The following is a 15,144-nucleotide window of genomic DNA, read 5'->3' as shown; positions in this document are numbered from 1 at the left end:
AAGGCCGCGGCGGCGGAGAGGCTAGGCGAGCCGAGCGCGCGAGAGGCGAGCGCCCCTGCCCGGCGCCCGGCGCTCTCTCCGCCTTCCTAGCCCAGATCGCTCGCTCCCTCCTCCCTCCCCTTCCTGCCTGGCCCTGCCTCCTCCCTCGATCTCGGGTTGGATGACTGAGGCATTTCAGACTTGGGCTGAGCAAGAGCAAGCGAGCGAGCTCTAGGGCTGTGGCGATCTCTCGATAAGCCACCTAGAGGCGACTCAGTGCGCGCGCTCCTCGGTGGCGCCCGCCCTCCCTCTGATCATGTTGACATATTCACAGGACAGGCAGTAGTACCGATGCGGCGCTGCGACGTTACAGTTTCCGACACCTTCTTTTTATAACTCGGCTCTATTCCCCCCAGCACTCGACCTGTGAAAACCACGCCTATGCAGCAACACAATTGGTCCGAAAGCGTCAAAGAGCCAATCAAGAGGCCCCCGGCTCCCCGCAGCCCAGAGCAGAGCCCGACCTTCTAGAGCCGCCGAGCAGACGCCCGGGGAATTCTAGAGGCGGAGGAGGGTGGCGAGCAGCTCCGGCTGGCTGGCTCGCTCCCTCCCTCTCCGCGCGCTCCCTCTCCTGCTCCGTCTCTCTCTTTCTCTCTCTCCCTCCTTTCCCATTTCCCCCCCTCCATCCTCCCTGCCCTGCGCGTCTGGACGCAGATTTAGGAAGCGAATTTGCTCACGTTTTAGGACACGGAAGACGACAGGCGCGAGAGAAGAGCACGGCCGGACTCGGACTGGAACCCAGACACCCTCCGGAGGCTCGGAGCGGAGGCAGGAGGCGGCGGCGAACGGAAGCCAGCGTGCAGTGCAAGTTGTGATAGCGCTGCCCGAAGAGGGCTTAAATCAGAGATTTTTTTTTTTTTTTTTAAAGGAGAGAGACTTTTTCTGCCCTCTCGCCGGCGGTTCCAGCCGAGTCCAGCGCAACGGCAGGCGCCTCCTGCGAGAAAGAGGGAGAGGAAGAGAGATAGGGGGGCGGGGGAAGAAGAAGGAGAAGAAAAGGTAAAAAGTCTCCTAAGAGAACCGTTTGCAGTTGCAACAAAGAACTAGGGGCTGGGGCGCGGTCCCTGGGACCCAGGGCCGGAGTGTCCATTTCGAGCAGAGCGGCAGGGCTCGGGCGCGAGTCGAAAGCCTGCTCGCTCCCGTCGCCTCTGAAACCGACTTGCAGGAGCGGCTTTTTAAAAACGCAAGGCACAAGGACAGTCACCCCAGCGGCTATGTCTCCCAATTGTCCTCTTTAAAAGCGGCGTTCCCCCCAAAAGACACTCACTCCCTCTCCCTTTGAGGTGCTGTCGTTGTGATTTTTTTCTTTCTTTTTTCCCCTCTTTTTGCTTTTTTTTTTTAAACTATGCGCTGCTGTTAAAAGACAAAAACAAAACAAAACAGCAGCTGCGGACTTGTCCCCGGCTGGAGCCCAGCGCCCCGCCTGGAGTGGATGAACCTCTCCATGAGAGATCCGGTCATTCCTGGGACGAGCATGGCCTACCACCCGTTCCTACCTCACCGGGCGCCGGACTTCGCCATGAGCGCGGTTCTGGGTCACCAGCCGCCTTTCTTCCCCGCGCTGACTCTGCCTCCCAACGGCGCGGCGGCGCTCTCGCTGCCGGGCGCCCTGGCCAAGCCGATCATGGATCAATTGGTGGGGGCGGCCGAAACCGGTATCCCTTTCTCGTCTCTGGGGCCCCAGGCACATCTGAGGCCTCTGAAGACCATGGAGCCCGAAGAAGAGGTGGAGGATGACCCGAAGGTGCACCTCGAGGCCAAAGAACTTTGGGATCAGTTCCACAAGCGGGGCACCGAGATGGTCATTACCAAATCCGGAAGGTAAGCGAGCAGAGGGCCCCATTCCCCAAACTCTGGGAGGGTTTTCCCTCCCTTTCTCTCTCTCCTCCCAGACAGTCTGTCTGTCAGGACATTTTGGCTTCCAAGAAAACTTTCGTTCCCCTGGAACTGTGCGGAGGCTCCCGGGCCTGCTGCCCCCATGGGAGGAAATTTCAGCTTACCTGGGTGTCTGCAGGCGGGGGTTTTCCTGGCGAAGTCTGCAGCCTGGATAGATGGAATTTTCTCAGCAGTTCAGCCCTCTTTGCAGCGAGAAAGGACACCACCCCCCATGCAGGGAGTTTCGCTGCTCAGACCTGTGGAAGACAGGCTTACGGTTTGGTTGCTGTTGTGTTTTTGTCTGTTTCATTTCGTGCTCAGGGGCAAAAACTTAAAGTCCCTTTCTTTTGTGTGATAACAGGAGGCCTGGCATCAGCTCCCCTGGCCCTTTCTGTCCTCCAGGCTAGCCTGGGGTTCTGCAGGGGGCCTGGGCCCTGGGCTGCCAGGGTCAGGGGAGAATCCGAAGGGCAGCTGGGTTTGTTTGTCCAGACCGCTTCCCGTGTCCCTAATCCAAGGGAGAGTTCAGGGTGCGATCTGGGGAGAATTAAGATTATGTTTGCAGACCCAAGAAACCCGTGGGGAGACCTAGACACATGCTTCTGTTTTATGTGTAAATACTATCAACCAGAGAGGTCCTTGGCCTGGCCAAAATCTGCCTGTCACATAAAATCATGGATTCTTTTGTTTGTTTGTTTGTTTGTTAATGGCATCGAAGTCTTTCAAGGCATAAAGTTGAAAGAATAAAACTAAAACTCCGCTCTTGATGCCTTCAGCTTTGTGTCTTTTCAAGCTGCATGAGGCCAAAGTTGGGCATAAAATTCCTCAGACCCAGGAAACACAGCACAGTGCTTCCTTGAGGTCGAGAGCATAGCAAGCCAGCAGTGCTGGGAACAACCAGATCTGGTGGCCCGGTCTCGCAGTTAGGGACCGGGGACTGTGGTAAGCGGCTCCCGGCACACGGGTGCTCCGGCCTGGGAGTGCACTCCTCACTACCAAGTGCGTTTTGAGAGCGCACCGAAGCCCAGTTTCATTTTTCGCCAGCAGCGGGATTGCTTCAGAATAAACTCGACGTTCATTTCCTTGATGAGTTAAACATTTTCTCATCGACGGGTGGTGGAAAAAAAATTCTAGCTTTAACTGACCGCACTTTAAAAATCCTACCCCAAAGCCGTTTAGAGCTACACACCCCCAGGAAAAGACATGAGCAAGAGTTTCCCTAGGAAGAGGGCAATCTACAAAGTCACAACAGACAGAAAAATATGTAAAGACATTAGGAGATGCTGTAGAGAAATGCAGGGCTAGAATTCCCTTGTTTTGAATCTTGGGGCATTTGAAAAGAAATGTAGTCTATTTAATACTTGTGCGTGGGAGAAAACAATTTTGCGCCCAGCCTCTGTCCTCTGAACCCAATATGTTCATCCATACATTTTACATTCGATTTAAGTTTTTTTAGGCCAAACAGAATATCAAACCCAAGATTCTAGGTGACTTGTTATTTTTTTATTTCTTTTCCCTTCTCTCTTATTGCAGGCGAATGTTTCCCCCATTTAAAGTGAGATGTTCCGGGCTGGATAAAAAAGCCAAATATATTTTGTTGATGGACATTATAGCTGCCGATGACTGTCGATATAAATTTCACAATTCTCGGTGGATGGTGGCGGGTAAGGCTGACCCTGAAATGCCAAAGAGAATGTATATTCACCCCGACAGCCCGGCCACCGGGGAGCAGTGGATGTCCAAGGTTGTCACTTTCCACAAACTGAAACTCACCAACAACATTTCGGACAAGCATGGATTTGTAAGTTCCACCGCTCCTTTCAGTCAAATATTCTCTGTCTTCACTCTAGTTAGGGCCCTGCTCTCTGCATGCCTTGTAAAATCGTGAGTTTTCTGCTCAAGCTTCTCTCTTCTTTTCCGGTGGCCAACTTAAGGAATTTGTGTGATCAGCCACAGGGAAAAGGGAGTCAGAGTCATGGAGTGGGGGGGGGGGGGGAGGTTCTCTTCCGAGAACGGGAGGCCTGGCCTTTCTAAAAGAAAGGTACCGACCGGGCTCCTGTTCTGGGCCCGTTCTGGGTCTTGGAAAATGCCCGACCTGACAGTGAAGTTCAAAACCCATCGTGAAGGCTCCAAACTCAATTTTCAAATGATGTGTTCATCCAGGTTTTACGATAGTCTTCTCTCTTGAAATCAGCCGTGGTATTTCTCGGGAGAGTGTTAAGGTTTAAAGCCTCCACTACATTTGATTAAAGGGTGTGATTCCATTTTGGGAAACATGTTTGGTTTTTTTTTTCTTTTACGCAAAAAATCAGGCTCAGGCGAAAGTCGGCTTCACTAGAAACAAGACAGATCTGCGGTGTAAAAATGGTGTGTGTTGGGAATGCATAGATATGTGTATATATACTCAGGGGGAAGCATATTTAGAAACTTTCGGGAGACTTAGATTGCTTGTAAAAGTCTAGCAAAGGACCTTTTGCCCCCAACCCCTACCCTCCCCAACATTTCAATAAAATAAACAGTGATAAGCGAGGAATAAGCAGAAAGATTAGGCCCAGGAAGAGGCGAAGGGCGCAGAGATTTCTTCAACGGGCAGGAATTGCATTTGAAGTCCTTGATTTGATTAAGGCATAAATATTCCTCTCTAGAGTTCAGCCTTTCGGGGCTTTAAGTGGATTGGGCTCGTCAATTAGTGGACGCTTTAAGGACTGGATCATTTTGTAAATTAAAATGCATGTTTTTTTCTATCTTTTAAGACTTTGGCCTTCCCAAGCGATCACGCAGCGTGGCAGGGGAATTATAGTTTTGGTACTCAGGTAGGCTAGGGTTCAAGGTTCCAAGGAACCTGAGCTGGTGAGGGCGGGGGGCACCCTTTGGAAATGGTCGAGCCATGTTGGATTCTGCGGACGATACCGTTGGTGGAATGACGAAGTACCCAGAGAGGTGCTGTCTGGAGGTGGGCTTGGTGCAGGCGCGGTACCCTCCCGTGGTGAGGTAGCTGTCAGCCTTGCAGGGCTCACAAGATCCTGTTCCTCCCGCTCAGTCCCTTTTTCCTGTGTGTCTCTCCTCCCCCTGCCTCTGCAGACTATACTGAACTCCATGCACAAATACCAGCCCCGATTTCATATCGTGAGAGCCAATGACATCCTGAAACTTCCATATAGTACATTTCGGACATACTTGTTCCCTGAAACTGAATTCATCGCCGTGACAGCCTACCAGAATGATAAGGTGATCAAAGACGTTCCCCTCCCCCTTCCTTAATGTCTCTTGTCCTTTAAGCTGCTTTACACGAGGGTGAGAAAGTCACAAGAGAACTGGGATTGGTGTTGGGGGGGTGGTCTTGAGTTTTCTTCTGTGATTTGACCGTCAGCCGAGCTTTGGGGAAAAGAGGTGCTGGCACATTGCAGAGGCAGAAGGAAAAAGAGAGAGAGAAAGAAAGAAAAAGAACTTGGCCAGCTGGGATTTCAATGCTGAGCGAAAAAGCAGCAAAGTAACTTTGCCAGGGAGAAAAGCTCCTGTAATAACCACTATCTCAGAGGCGGCCCGCCCTGCCCCCACCCTGACCTCGGGGCTTTCTCCCGGTCCTGTCAAGGTTTACTCTCTTCCCCTTTAGCAAGAAGGATCCAGAAATCAGGTTCCAAGAGGAACCAGCTAACAATTTAAGGCAAAAGCCACGGGAGATCCTGGGAGGAGAATCCCGGTGGGGATCAGCTTCTCTCCCTTCGCCAGAATCGCGAGTAGCTAGCTGGTCTGGTTTTTATTACCTTTTATGCTGTTGTGTTTTTTATGGTGTGTGTGTGTGTGGTTGGAAAAACCTACTCTGATCACAGGGTCATGCTAATTGAGTTGTCTGAGGCTTCTGAGAGGAGGTGACTGAAGTCACCACTTCATTTGAAGTTGTTTTTTTTTTCCCCCCTCTCCCTTGGGCCTGAGGCGGGGGATTAGGAGTGTCCCCAAATGGAACAGCAGGCAGCACCTGGTATGTAAAGTTATGGTGGCCTGAAGGTCATGGACACGTAGCCCAGAGACACACAGTGACGGTTGCTGCTGATTCACCAAGTCACCAGCTTGGCTATGAGCATTAGCAGGCAGTGATGGGGTAGGGGCTGGCAACGGAGGACCCCTGTGCTTTAACTTCGGAACCCCAGACCTCAGTGACTGCCAGTGACAGGACAACACTCTTCGTGTTGAATTCACTGTCCCTATAGGTGGGTCCTCTGTGGCTGGGGCATGGGGGTGTCTCAGGTATGTTTCCTAGGCCTGGAGACAAGGCATTGTGACCCCCGTTCCCTGCAAGTCTAGCGCACTGGGGTTTATTCCAAGAACAAGAATCCGGCTGGGGGGGGGGCCTTTTCTTCCTCGTAGGGACCTCTGTGATATTATTTCCCACCCGCCCCCAAAGGGAGGGGATTTGAAAGATGATGTACTAGTACAGCAGTTCCCCTCAGCCTGTGGAACACATGCTCCCTCTCACCCTGGAACCCCATGAATCTTTTAAGTTGTTGCTGAAATAATACATTGTAGGATTTTTGATTGGACTGTGCGGCCATAGGCCTCCTTTACCTAATGGTGGTGGCAGAAACATGCAAATGTTTTCGATGGTCATGCGGTCCTTCCACGGCTGTAATTGGTCAAGACTACAAATCCTCGAGCACCCACCTCACCCAGCCAAACAAATAAATTAATTAATTAATAATAAGTAAATAAATGAAACCCACTCCAGCACAGGGATGTCAAAAACCCCATAAATGATCAGATTCGCAGAGAAAGGTTGGCGTGTGTTTGTGTGTTCGTTTATGTGTTGTGTTTGGGGTCAGGGGAAGTGAAATGTACCACAATGTATTTCATGATTAATTGCACAGTATTAAAAAAATGCAAACCGAAAGCATACTTTTAAGGCCCCCAGGTTGTCCCTTTTGACAGTCCTGACTTTTCCATATGTAAGCCCGAGCTGCCGGCTGCCCAGAGAAAAGAACGAGGCATGTCCCAGGCGGGGTCATTTCATCGGGAATCCTGGTTTGGCTTCGATGGGAGGTGAAGGCCGGGGCCCAGTCTCCTTGGGTTTTTACCTCAGGGCCCCCCTGAGGGGCCCCAAACTTCTGCTGTCACCTCCTCCCCCTTTCTTTGTGCCCTGGCACGTCCCCGTGACGTCTCCTGTTGGTAGTCAGATTTCTAGTCAACTGCTAAGTGGGGGGAGACACTCCCAGAACATTCTAGAGAAGGATGCCAATGTGTCTGTCTTTCTTGCTTGTGTGTCCTCCTTCTAGATAACTCAGTTAAAAATAGACAACAACCCTTTTGCGAAAGGATTCCGGGACACTGGAAATGGCAGGAGAGAAAAAAGGTGAGCTTGAGATGGTTATTTCTCTGATTAATTTAAGAAAAACCACTTTGCCAGGCCCCAGGTCTCCACTGGGAGGTGGGATGCAGGCACTTATATTGAGGAGGGGAGGAGAGGGGGGCTCGTTGACTCTCCTCTGCCACGTGCTTGCTGATTTCAGGGGCAGTGTTTCTTTTATGCGTCCACCTCTGTGTCCCCTTAGAGGAAAGTCACTAGGCCACACCATGGTTCTCTCGGGAAGAAAAGCATCGGGGATAATCAATTACATACAGGTGCTTATTAATTCCGCATTAATTGAAGTTACCTCCTAGGCAGGTCCCAGGAAGGAAGTAAGCCATTCACAAAATGCTTTGGAATTTTTGCAGTCTCGTCTTGCAAATACCACCAGACGGAGCTGAGGCCCCTGGAGAACTCTGTGGCCCCTCCTCCCTGGGCACATGGGTCATTTTGCACCAAGCAGACAGCTGGATAGTATAGGAAGGAACATATCCCTCCCCCCACCGCTTTCAAAGAATTTCTGAAATCCAGCAAATCAACCCAGACTTTTCACCTATTCCCAGAGGGGGGCAGGCATGAAAAAAATAATCGCTAACATCTAAATAGATTTTTCCCCCTCCAATGAATGTGTTGGTGAACCGATCACAGAGAAGTGCACCATGAAATAACCGCTTCCTCCCCATTTCGGCAATCAGGGGTGGTTTGCAGTGGGCTGTTTTGTGGCCCACGTTGGGCCCCCGGTGCCCCTCCCTCAGTCAGGCTGGCTGTCCTACAGCCTCTGGCCAGCTCCAACCTCCCCTCTTGTTTTCTGCTTTGCAACAAAACTTCACAGCCCAAGCCCCTGCCCTTTCCCGAATGAAACCCCGATCTTGAATAAATGCAACCGAAGCTTTCTCCTTTCCAGCACCCTGGTGCCAGTCTTCAGCCCAGTTAGAATGTTTCGCAATTGTGTAGTCTGCGGGCGCAGGCGGGAGAGGGGTGTGTGTGCTCCTGGAACCGTGGGAGACACACAGGGTTGCGGGGGGGCCAGGGGGGATGTAGGTTCTATTCTCTGACTCTGGGGGTGGGCTTCTGCTGCAGAAAACAGCTCACCCTGCAGTCCATGAGGGTGTTCGAGGACAGACACAAGAAGGACAATGGCACCTCGGATGAGTCCTCCAGCGAACAGGCAGCCTTCAGCTGCTTTGCTCAGTCCTCCTCCCCAGCTGTCTCCACCGTTGGGACATCCAACCTCAAAGGTAAGTAAGCCTGGGTACCTTGCCTTCGGGACTCCAGGGCTTGGAGGCCTCAAGGAGTTGGGGGTGGGGTGGGCACCAGGAAGCTTGCCCTTCAGAAGCTGCAGACCCTTCTAGAAGTCCGTAAGGAGGAGCCACTGTTCCCAATGGGTGGTCAGGTGTGTCCCCCGTCCTGAGCTAGTATAAGAAGGGCGTAGAACCCCTTCCCTCAAACCTTAGTCTGGCAGGAAAGGCAGTGTCTTCTTGGCAGGGCAGCTTAGAAAACTTGCCTGAAGCACTTCTTTCTCTCTCTCTCTCCCTCCCTCTCTCTCTCTCTCTCCCTCTCTGCCCAACTGTCTCCCAACCACTACTGGCTTTTTGCCATCTTTGAACTCAAGAGTAAAATTGTTGGGCTTTGGGGGCAGCCACTGTGGGAGGCCAGGGGTTCTCTGCCACTTACAGTAAGGAGACAGGGAAGGTGACCAAGGAAACATCCAGTGGTAGAGCCACAGCCTGTGAGAAGGGAGATCCCAATCCGGGAGGGGGGCAGGGGGGCTGGGAGAGGAGGAGGTGGTTCACATCCCCAGTCAGTTTCCTGTGTTTAAAGAGCAAAAAAACCCACTATGTATTTGGAAAGACACACACATTCCCGCAAGGGGAAGAAACCTGTTTTTTACATTTAATAAAATGGAAGTCCTTTATGTCTTCTTTGACCCATTGAAGCTTTATACATAAAATAAGATCCCTTTTTCTTTTTTCCTGGTAGGACACCCACACAGAGGGTGTGGTGGGAGGAAAAAGAATCTGACGGTCTGGGGGGCAGAGGGGGGCTGCCCAGCACCCGTCTCCGTCTGCGGGGACAGGGCAGGGCGACACAGGCCCACCTGAGTGTGTGCCTTCTGGGCAGGGCCTTCACCGCCGTCACTGCCATCCAGTGCGGCTGTCAGGGTGCCCTTCAAACGGTCCTTCTGACTTGCGGGAGGCGCAGGTCGCCATCACGGAAGGAAGGCCCAGGTGGCAATGAGGTGGTGTTCCCACCGTGAGTTTTAGTGTGAGCTAGTTTTCCTTTTTAAACAGTAGATTGGCCATCGAAAGGTGAGTAAAGATAGCCTGACACAGCAGGAGCTCAATCCGTGCTTGTAAAAAAAAAGGGGGGGGTAAAATCGATTACCGATTTGGGGCGAGGTGGCCATGGGGGATGGGTTCCGGTCAATCTATCTAAATCCTTTTCAATTCAGTGTTAACTGATTTAATTTTTCCACTGAAGTTATGAAGTATCATTGCTCCCGTTTTGCAGATGAGAAAACTGAGGCACAAGAGAGGTTAAAGGGCTTGCCGGGTGGTACCCAGCTAATACTCGGCCCTGCCAAGATTCCTGCTAGGGAATTGGCTTCTGCTGGCCCGGGTTGGAGCCCTTCCACCTCGCCTTTGTTCCTTTCTTTTGGCAGACCTGTGTCCCAGCGAGGGTGAGAGCGACGCCGAGGCCGAGAGCAAAGAGGAACACGGGCCAGAGGCTTGCGACGCGGCCAAGATCTCCACCACCACGTCGGAGGAGCCAAGCCGCGACAAGGGCAGCCCCGCGGTCAAGGCGCACCTCTTCGCGGCGGAGCCCGGCGGCCGGCCCCGGGACAGCGGGCGGCTGGACAAGGCGTCGCCTGACTCGCGCCACAGCCCGGCCACCATCTCGTCCAGCACCCGCGGCCTGGGCGCGGAGGAGCGCCGGAGCCCAGGTCGAGAGGGCGCGGCCACATCCAAGGCCGAGGAGGCGCGCTCTCTGCCGGCCAAGGAAGCCTTCGCGCCGCTCACGGTGCAGACGGACGCGGCCACCGCGCACCTGGGCCAAGGCCCCCTGCCCGGCCTCGGCTTCGCCCCGGGCCTGGCTGGCCAGCAGTTCTTCAATGGGCACCCGCTCTTCCTGCACCCCAGCCAGTTCGCCATGGGGGGCGCCTTCTCCAGCATGGCAGCCGGCATGGGGCCCCTGCTTGCCACGGTGTCCGGGGCCTCCACTGGCGTCTCGGGCCTGGAGTCCACGGCCATGGCCTCCACAGCCATGGCCTCCGCCGCCGCGGCACAGGGACTGTCGGGGGCGTCTGCGGCCACTCTGCCCTTCCACCTCCAGCAGCACGTCCTGGCCTCTCAGGTATGTATTGTCCTTCCTCCTGCCTCCTCTCCAGCCCCTGCGGTAGGCCCTCTCCTTTTCCTTCCCTTTGATAGGAGACACCCAGCCCCCGCCCCCCCAGTAACTTCAAAGAATAATGGTAATTCCTATGCGTGGGGTTTATCTTCTAGATTCATCAAAACCTTACACCCCCCCATCCCAAATCTTAGAATATTTTTTACGTTAAGGGATGTTTATAGTAGAGTGGATAGGTAGGTAGTAATAATGACAGTTGTGCATAGCACTTCTGTTGTGCCAAACACTCTTCAGGGTATCTGGTCTATCCTGACTTCAGGGTACTAGTATCACCTCCGCTCTGTAGACGAGGCCCAGAGAGGTTGAGTAACTTATCCAAGGTCACACAGCTAGTAGGTGGGTGGAGCTCCCTCCAGAGTCCTTTCTAGGGTCTGTGATTTTAGCTTCAGAGCTAACATGTCTCTTAAAGGTCTCACAGCCAGGCCTCCCTCAGGAATTAAACAAGAGGGAGGCTGAGGCCTGCCAGGGGAGGGCCACCGACCCTTTGCAGGGCAGCTGAGGCCTTTTCTCCCAATTGGAAGCTCTCCCCTGCCCCCACCCCAAGCCGGCTAGCCTGTCTCCCAAAGGGTTAATGGTCTGGGCACACGTGGGGAATGTCAGGCTTGAGGGACAGCCTGGCAGCGTCTGTGTGGTTCAGACAGCTGGGGGTGGCCTGGGAGAAGTCTCCAGTGCTTGGGAAACACTGAACCAGTGACAGGATCTGTGGGGACTCCCACACGCCCTTGCCTTGTTTTGTCTGAACACATTCGTCTCCCTTCCCGGAGCCAAGAGGCAGGACTGGCCTTCCTGGGGGGCAGGGGGGAGTTGGGGGCTTGAGAAAAGGGTTGGTGTCTGGCCTTTCTCAGTTCCTGCCATCCCCTCCTTTAGCTCCCCCTGGAACGGAGTCATAGGTGGGCCGGTGACATGTGGGCAAGGGGCTGCGTGGGCACACAAGGCCAAATGGCACCTCGGGGCAGGGGACAGAGAAGTGGTCTGGGTCCCCGGGTTTTACTTTCTGCTTCTGCCACGTGCTGGCTGACTTCCTATGCAGTGCACCCCCCCCCCCCCCCCCCCCGGTTTCTCCGCCTGTAACACCAGCGTGTCAGGCTCTGAGACTTGTCTCTCTTTATTGCAACCCCACCCACCACAATGTCCTTCTGCTTGAGATCTTTGTGCAACTTCTAGGGCTGGAGTGGAAGGGTTCGAGAGGGGTTGGAGAATGAGAAATAATTACGTCTCATAATTCGTGCCCTCTGGCGCCCACGCAGCTACCACTGCAGGGCGTACTGACTGTGCCCCCTCGAACAGGTGCAGGGGCTGCCCCTGACGGGAGGGTCTCTGACAGCCCGCTTGGCCAGGCGCCCCACGTAGCATATTGAAGGCATTAGCTCATTTAATGTCCACAGAGTTCCCAATAGTGTATGAATTATTTAATATTTCCCTGTTGTTCTCTTTGCATATCAGAAAGCCGAGGTACAGGGAGTGAAGTGCCCCGGCTTAGGGTGATACAGCTAAGTTTTGGATCTAGAGAAATAAGTCTGAGAGTCCTCCCTTACCCCCCCCCAACTCCACCGGCCACCCGCCGCCCCCCCCACCCCCGCCCAGAGAGGAGAGTGGCTTCCTCAAGTTCCGAGGTGGTCGGGGTGGTGGTTGGAGGGGATAGACCAGGTCGGCCCCTGCGCCCCGCGCGGCCCCTGCCCGGTCACCAGGCAGCCGCACCTCGGCTGACTCCCCGCGTGCGTTTCTCTCCCGCCCTCAGGGCCTGGCCATGTCGCCTTTCGGAAGCCTGTTCCCTTACCCCTACACCTACATGGCCGCCGCCGCCGCCGCCTCCTCCGCCGCGGCGTCCAGCTCGGTGCACCGCCACCCGTTCCTCAACCTGAACACCATGCGCCCACGCCTGCGCTACAGCCCCTACTCCATCCCGGTCCCGGTCCCGGACAGCAGCAGCCTGCTCAGCGCCGCCCTGCCCTCCATGGCGGCGGCCGCGGGGCCCCTGGACGCCAAAGCCGCGGCCCTGGCCGCCAGCCCGGCCTCGGTGGCCGTGGACTCCGGCTCGGAACTCAACAGCCGCTCCTCCACCCTCTCCTCCAGCTCCGTGTCCTTGTCGCCCAAACTATGCCCCGAGAAAGAGGCGGCCACCAGCGAACTGCAGAGCATCCAGCGGTTGGTCAGTGGCTTGGAAGCCAAGCCCGACAGGTCCCGCAGCGCGTCCCCGTAGACCCTCCCCAGAGAAGTCTCTTCATTCCAGTCACGTCTGCAGTGCACTTTGTTGGGTATAAAATAAACGACGGGCGTGCAGTTTGGTTAGCCCTGCTTCGGGCAGTCCTGTCTGGGGAGGGGTGCTGACCCCCTGGAGGGAACGTGCTAGAAACAAGCCCTGTCTTCTTGGCGTGGTTATTTACCCGGGGTCTGGCTCGGATTCTGGGGGCTCAGAAACCTAAGTTGCGTTGAGTCGTTGGGGGCGGGAGTTGAAACGAGTCTGTCCACAGCATCCCCCAGGCGAGGTTGGTCTGGGAGCCTGGGAAGGAAAAAAAAAAAAGATAGCCAGGCCCACCGGGAGGGGCGTGTGTTGAAAGGCTTCTCTCCCAGTGCAGATTTATATATATTTTTCTTTCACCGTGTCAAGTGGAAACAAAAACAAATAAAAATTAAAAAAAATACCGGGGGCAAATGAATACACTAACATGATTCTGTTTGTGAAGATTAAAAACTTTATAGTGACTTGCGTATCAGTTCTAAAATAAATTACTGAGCAGCATTGTTTTTTGGGGGGGGAGTCGCTGCCAGCTTTGTTTAGTCTCTTTTAAGGAAATCTGTGTCTTTTTAATATTCTTGTGATGTTTTAAGAGCCACTATAGGTCTCTTCTTGCATGTTCCACAAGTGATGTATTTGTGGTTTTTCAGTTTGAATGCTTGCTTTTAGAGAGAAAAGAACATAACCCCACACCTTTTTCCCCAATTCTCATTGGCAACCCCAAGGGGGAGGATTTAAAGGGAAGGGGGTGGGGGAAGACACACACAAAAATGAGTTTATTTTATCTAAGCTCTGTAGCAGGATTCATGTCCCTCTCCGGCAGTTCTCTCTCTTTCCTGTATATGCAATAACAAGGTTTAAAAAAATAATAAAGAAGAAGCAAGACTATTAGCAAAGTATTTATGTAATTATTTGATAACTCCTGTACATAGGTGGAATATGAATGCTCGGAAAATTAAACTCTAATTTATTGACATTGTACATAGCTCTGTGTAAATAGGAGTGTGGCTGTCAGACTCTGTGTTCCCATTTTCCCTGTAGTCAGTTGGAGTTCAAGGTCACAGGATCGCTTTTAAAACTAGGAGACACACTTTCTGCACCAACACCCACACACTTGCAAAAGAGTTGTCCGGAAAAAAACTTTTTTTTTGAATGTCCAAGAGTGAGGAAAAGTGTTATTGCCTATTTTACCCCAAATTGGAGAGGTGGTATCACTTCCCCGCTCCACCTTAAATTCCTTAAAGCGGAGCCCCCCCTGTGAGTGGTTCTGAGATGGCTTGTTGCACAGAGGGGTGGGGGCAGCAGAGGCTGCGGGTTGACTTTCTAATTTTCCTTTTGTATTTGTATTTGCTAGTCTCTGATATCTTCAAAGCAAAGTGGAATTGACTACTGTCTTCAATATTGATGGTGTTTTGAGCTGGTGCCTGTAGCGAGATATTCACAGTTCAAAAGTCAGGTGCTGAGAGATGGTTTAAAGACAAAAACTCATGAAGGTATATTTTGTGTTATAATTGTTGAGTTCTTTGGTTTTCTGTATTTTTCCCCCCTCTCTCTTTGAAACATCATTGAAATTTCAATAAATTTTTATTGAAATGTCTTTGGGCCTTGAGTGAAGTGCTTTTTTTTAGGCAACGTTTGGAGTCTCTCCTGACTTCCTCTCCTCCCTTCCCTTCCCCTTTAAGTAATTAAGACCGCCCCCACTGAACCAAAATGAGATGTCACTCAAGTTACAAAGCTAAAAACAAAAGTCCCTTACTCGGCGCAGGGAGCGCGGCTTCAATCTGAAATTACTCTGCCTTTAAATTAGGGGGCAAGACGAGAGACGGAAGGGGGCTGATTAGAACTGAATAGGATAGCAATTGCAGATACTTCAGTGTTAATGGAAAAAGAATGCTCCTAAGTCAGTGCTTTCCACACGCACCCGACCACAAATACGTTGGAGGGCTGCGGACGTTTTCCTTTCGGCGTCCCTCTCTCGTTTCACCTCCATCTGGGAAATCCAAGTCAAAAAATATCCCTGCACCAGTGTGGAGAAAACAAAACAAAACAAAACCTAGCAGAGTCTTCTCGCGGCCAGCCCTGGCCTGGCCGGGCCCAGATCCCAGGTGGTAAGAGGCTGAACGTCCCCTTCGCGGTCCCTGGAGGCTCGGGTTGAACCAGGCCGACCCAAGGCGCCCCAACGAGGCCCCATCCCGAAGTCGCGCATGCAAAGCTCCGCTCGCTCCGCGCAGACTTGGCTCTAGCAGCCGAGGGA

General features: G+C 53.0%; 1 protein-coding gene across 2 annotated transcripts; it reads left to right on the top strand.

The window, feature by feature from the left end:
- Positions 1-193: 193 nt before the first annotated feature.
- Positions 194-13,196, top strand: TBX3 (T-box transcription factor 3). 2 transcript variants are annotated; one of them, XM_037156164.2, is made up of 8 exons: positions 194-1,857; positions 3,442-3,709; positions 4,662-4,721; positions 4,990-5,136; positions 7,176-7,252; positions 8,327-8,484; positions 9,909-10,600; positions 12,393-13,196. In XM_037156164.2, exons 1-8 carry the CDS (start codon positions 1,469-1,471, stop codon positions 12,852-12,854), a joined length of 2,253 nt encoding a protein of 750 aa, XP_037012059.2. In that variant the 5' UTR covers positions 194-1,468; the 3' UTR covers positions 12,855-13,196. The 2 variants fall into 2 exon arrangements, with proteins under 2 accessions (XP_037012059.2, XP_037012060.2); XM_037156165.2 differs by lacking the exon at positions 4,662-4,721 and having other exon boundaries at positions 197-1,857.
- The last annotated feature ends 1,948 nt before the right edge of the window (positions 13,197-15,144 follow it).

Source organism: Artibeus jamaicensis, unplaced genomic scaffold (assembly GCF_021234435.1).
Source record: "Artibeus jamaicensis isolate MK-2021 breed Jamaican fruit bat unplaced genomic scaffold, CSHL_Jam_final contig_525, whole genome shotgun sequence".
Classification (NCBI taxonomy): Eukaryota; Metazoa; Chordata; class Mammalia; order Chiroptera; family Phyllostomidae; genus Artibeus; species Artibeus jamaicensis.
The sequence above is the reverse complement of the archived record's forward strand: the minus strand, read 5'-3'. Positions and strand labels throughout refer to the sequence as shown.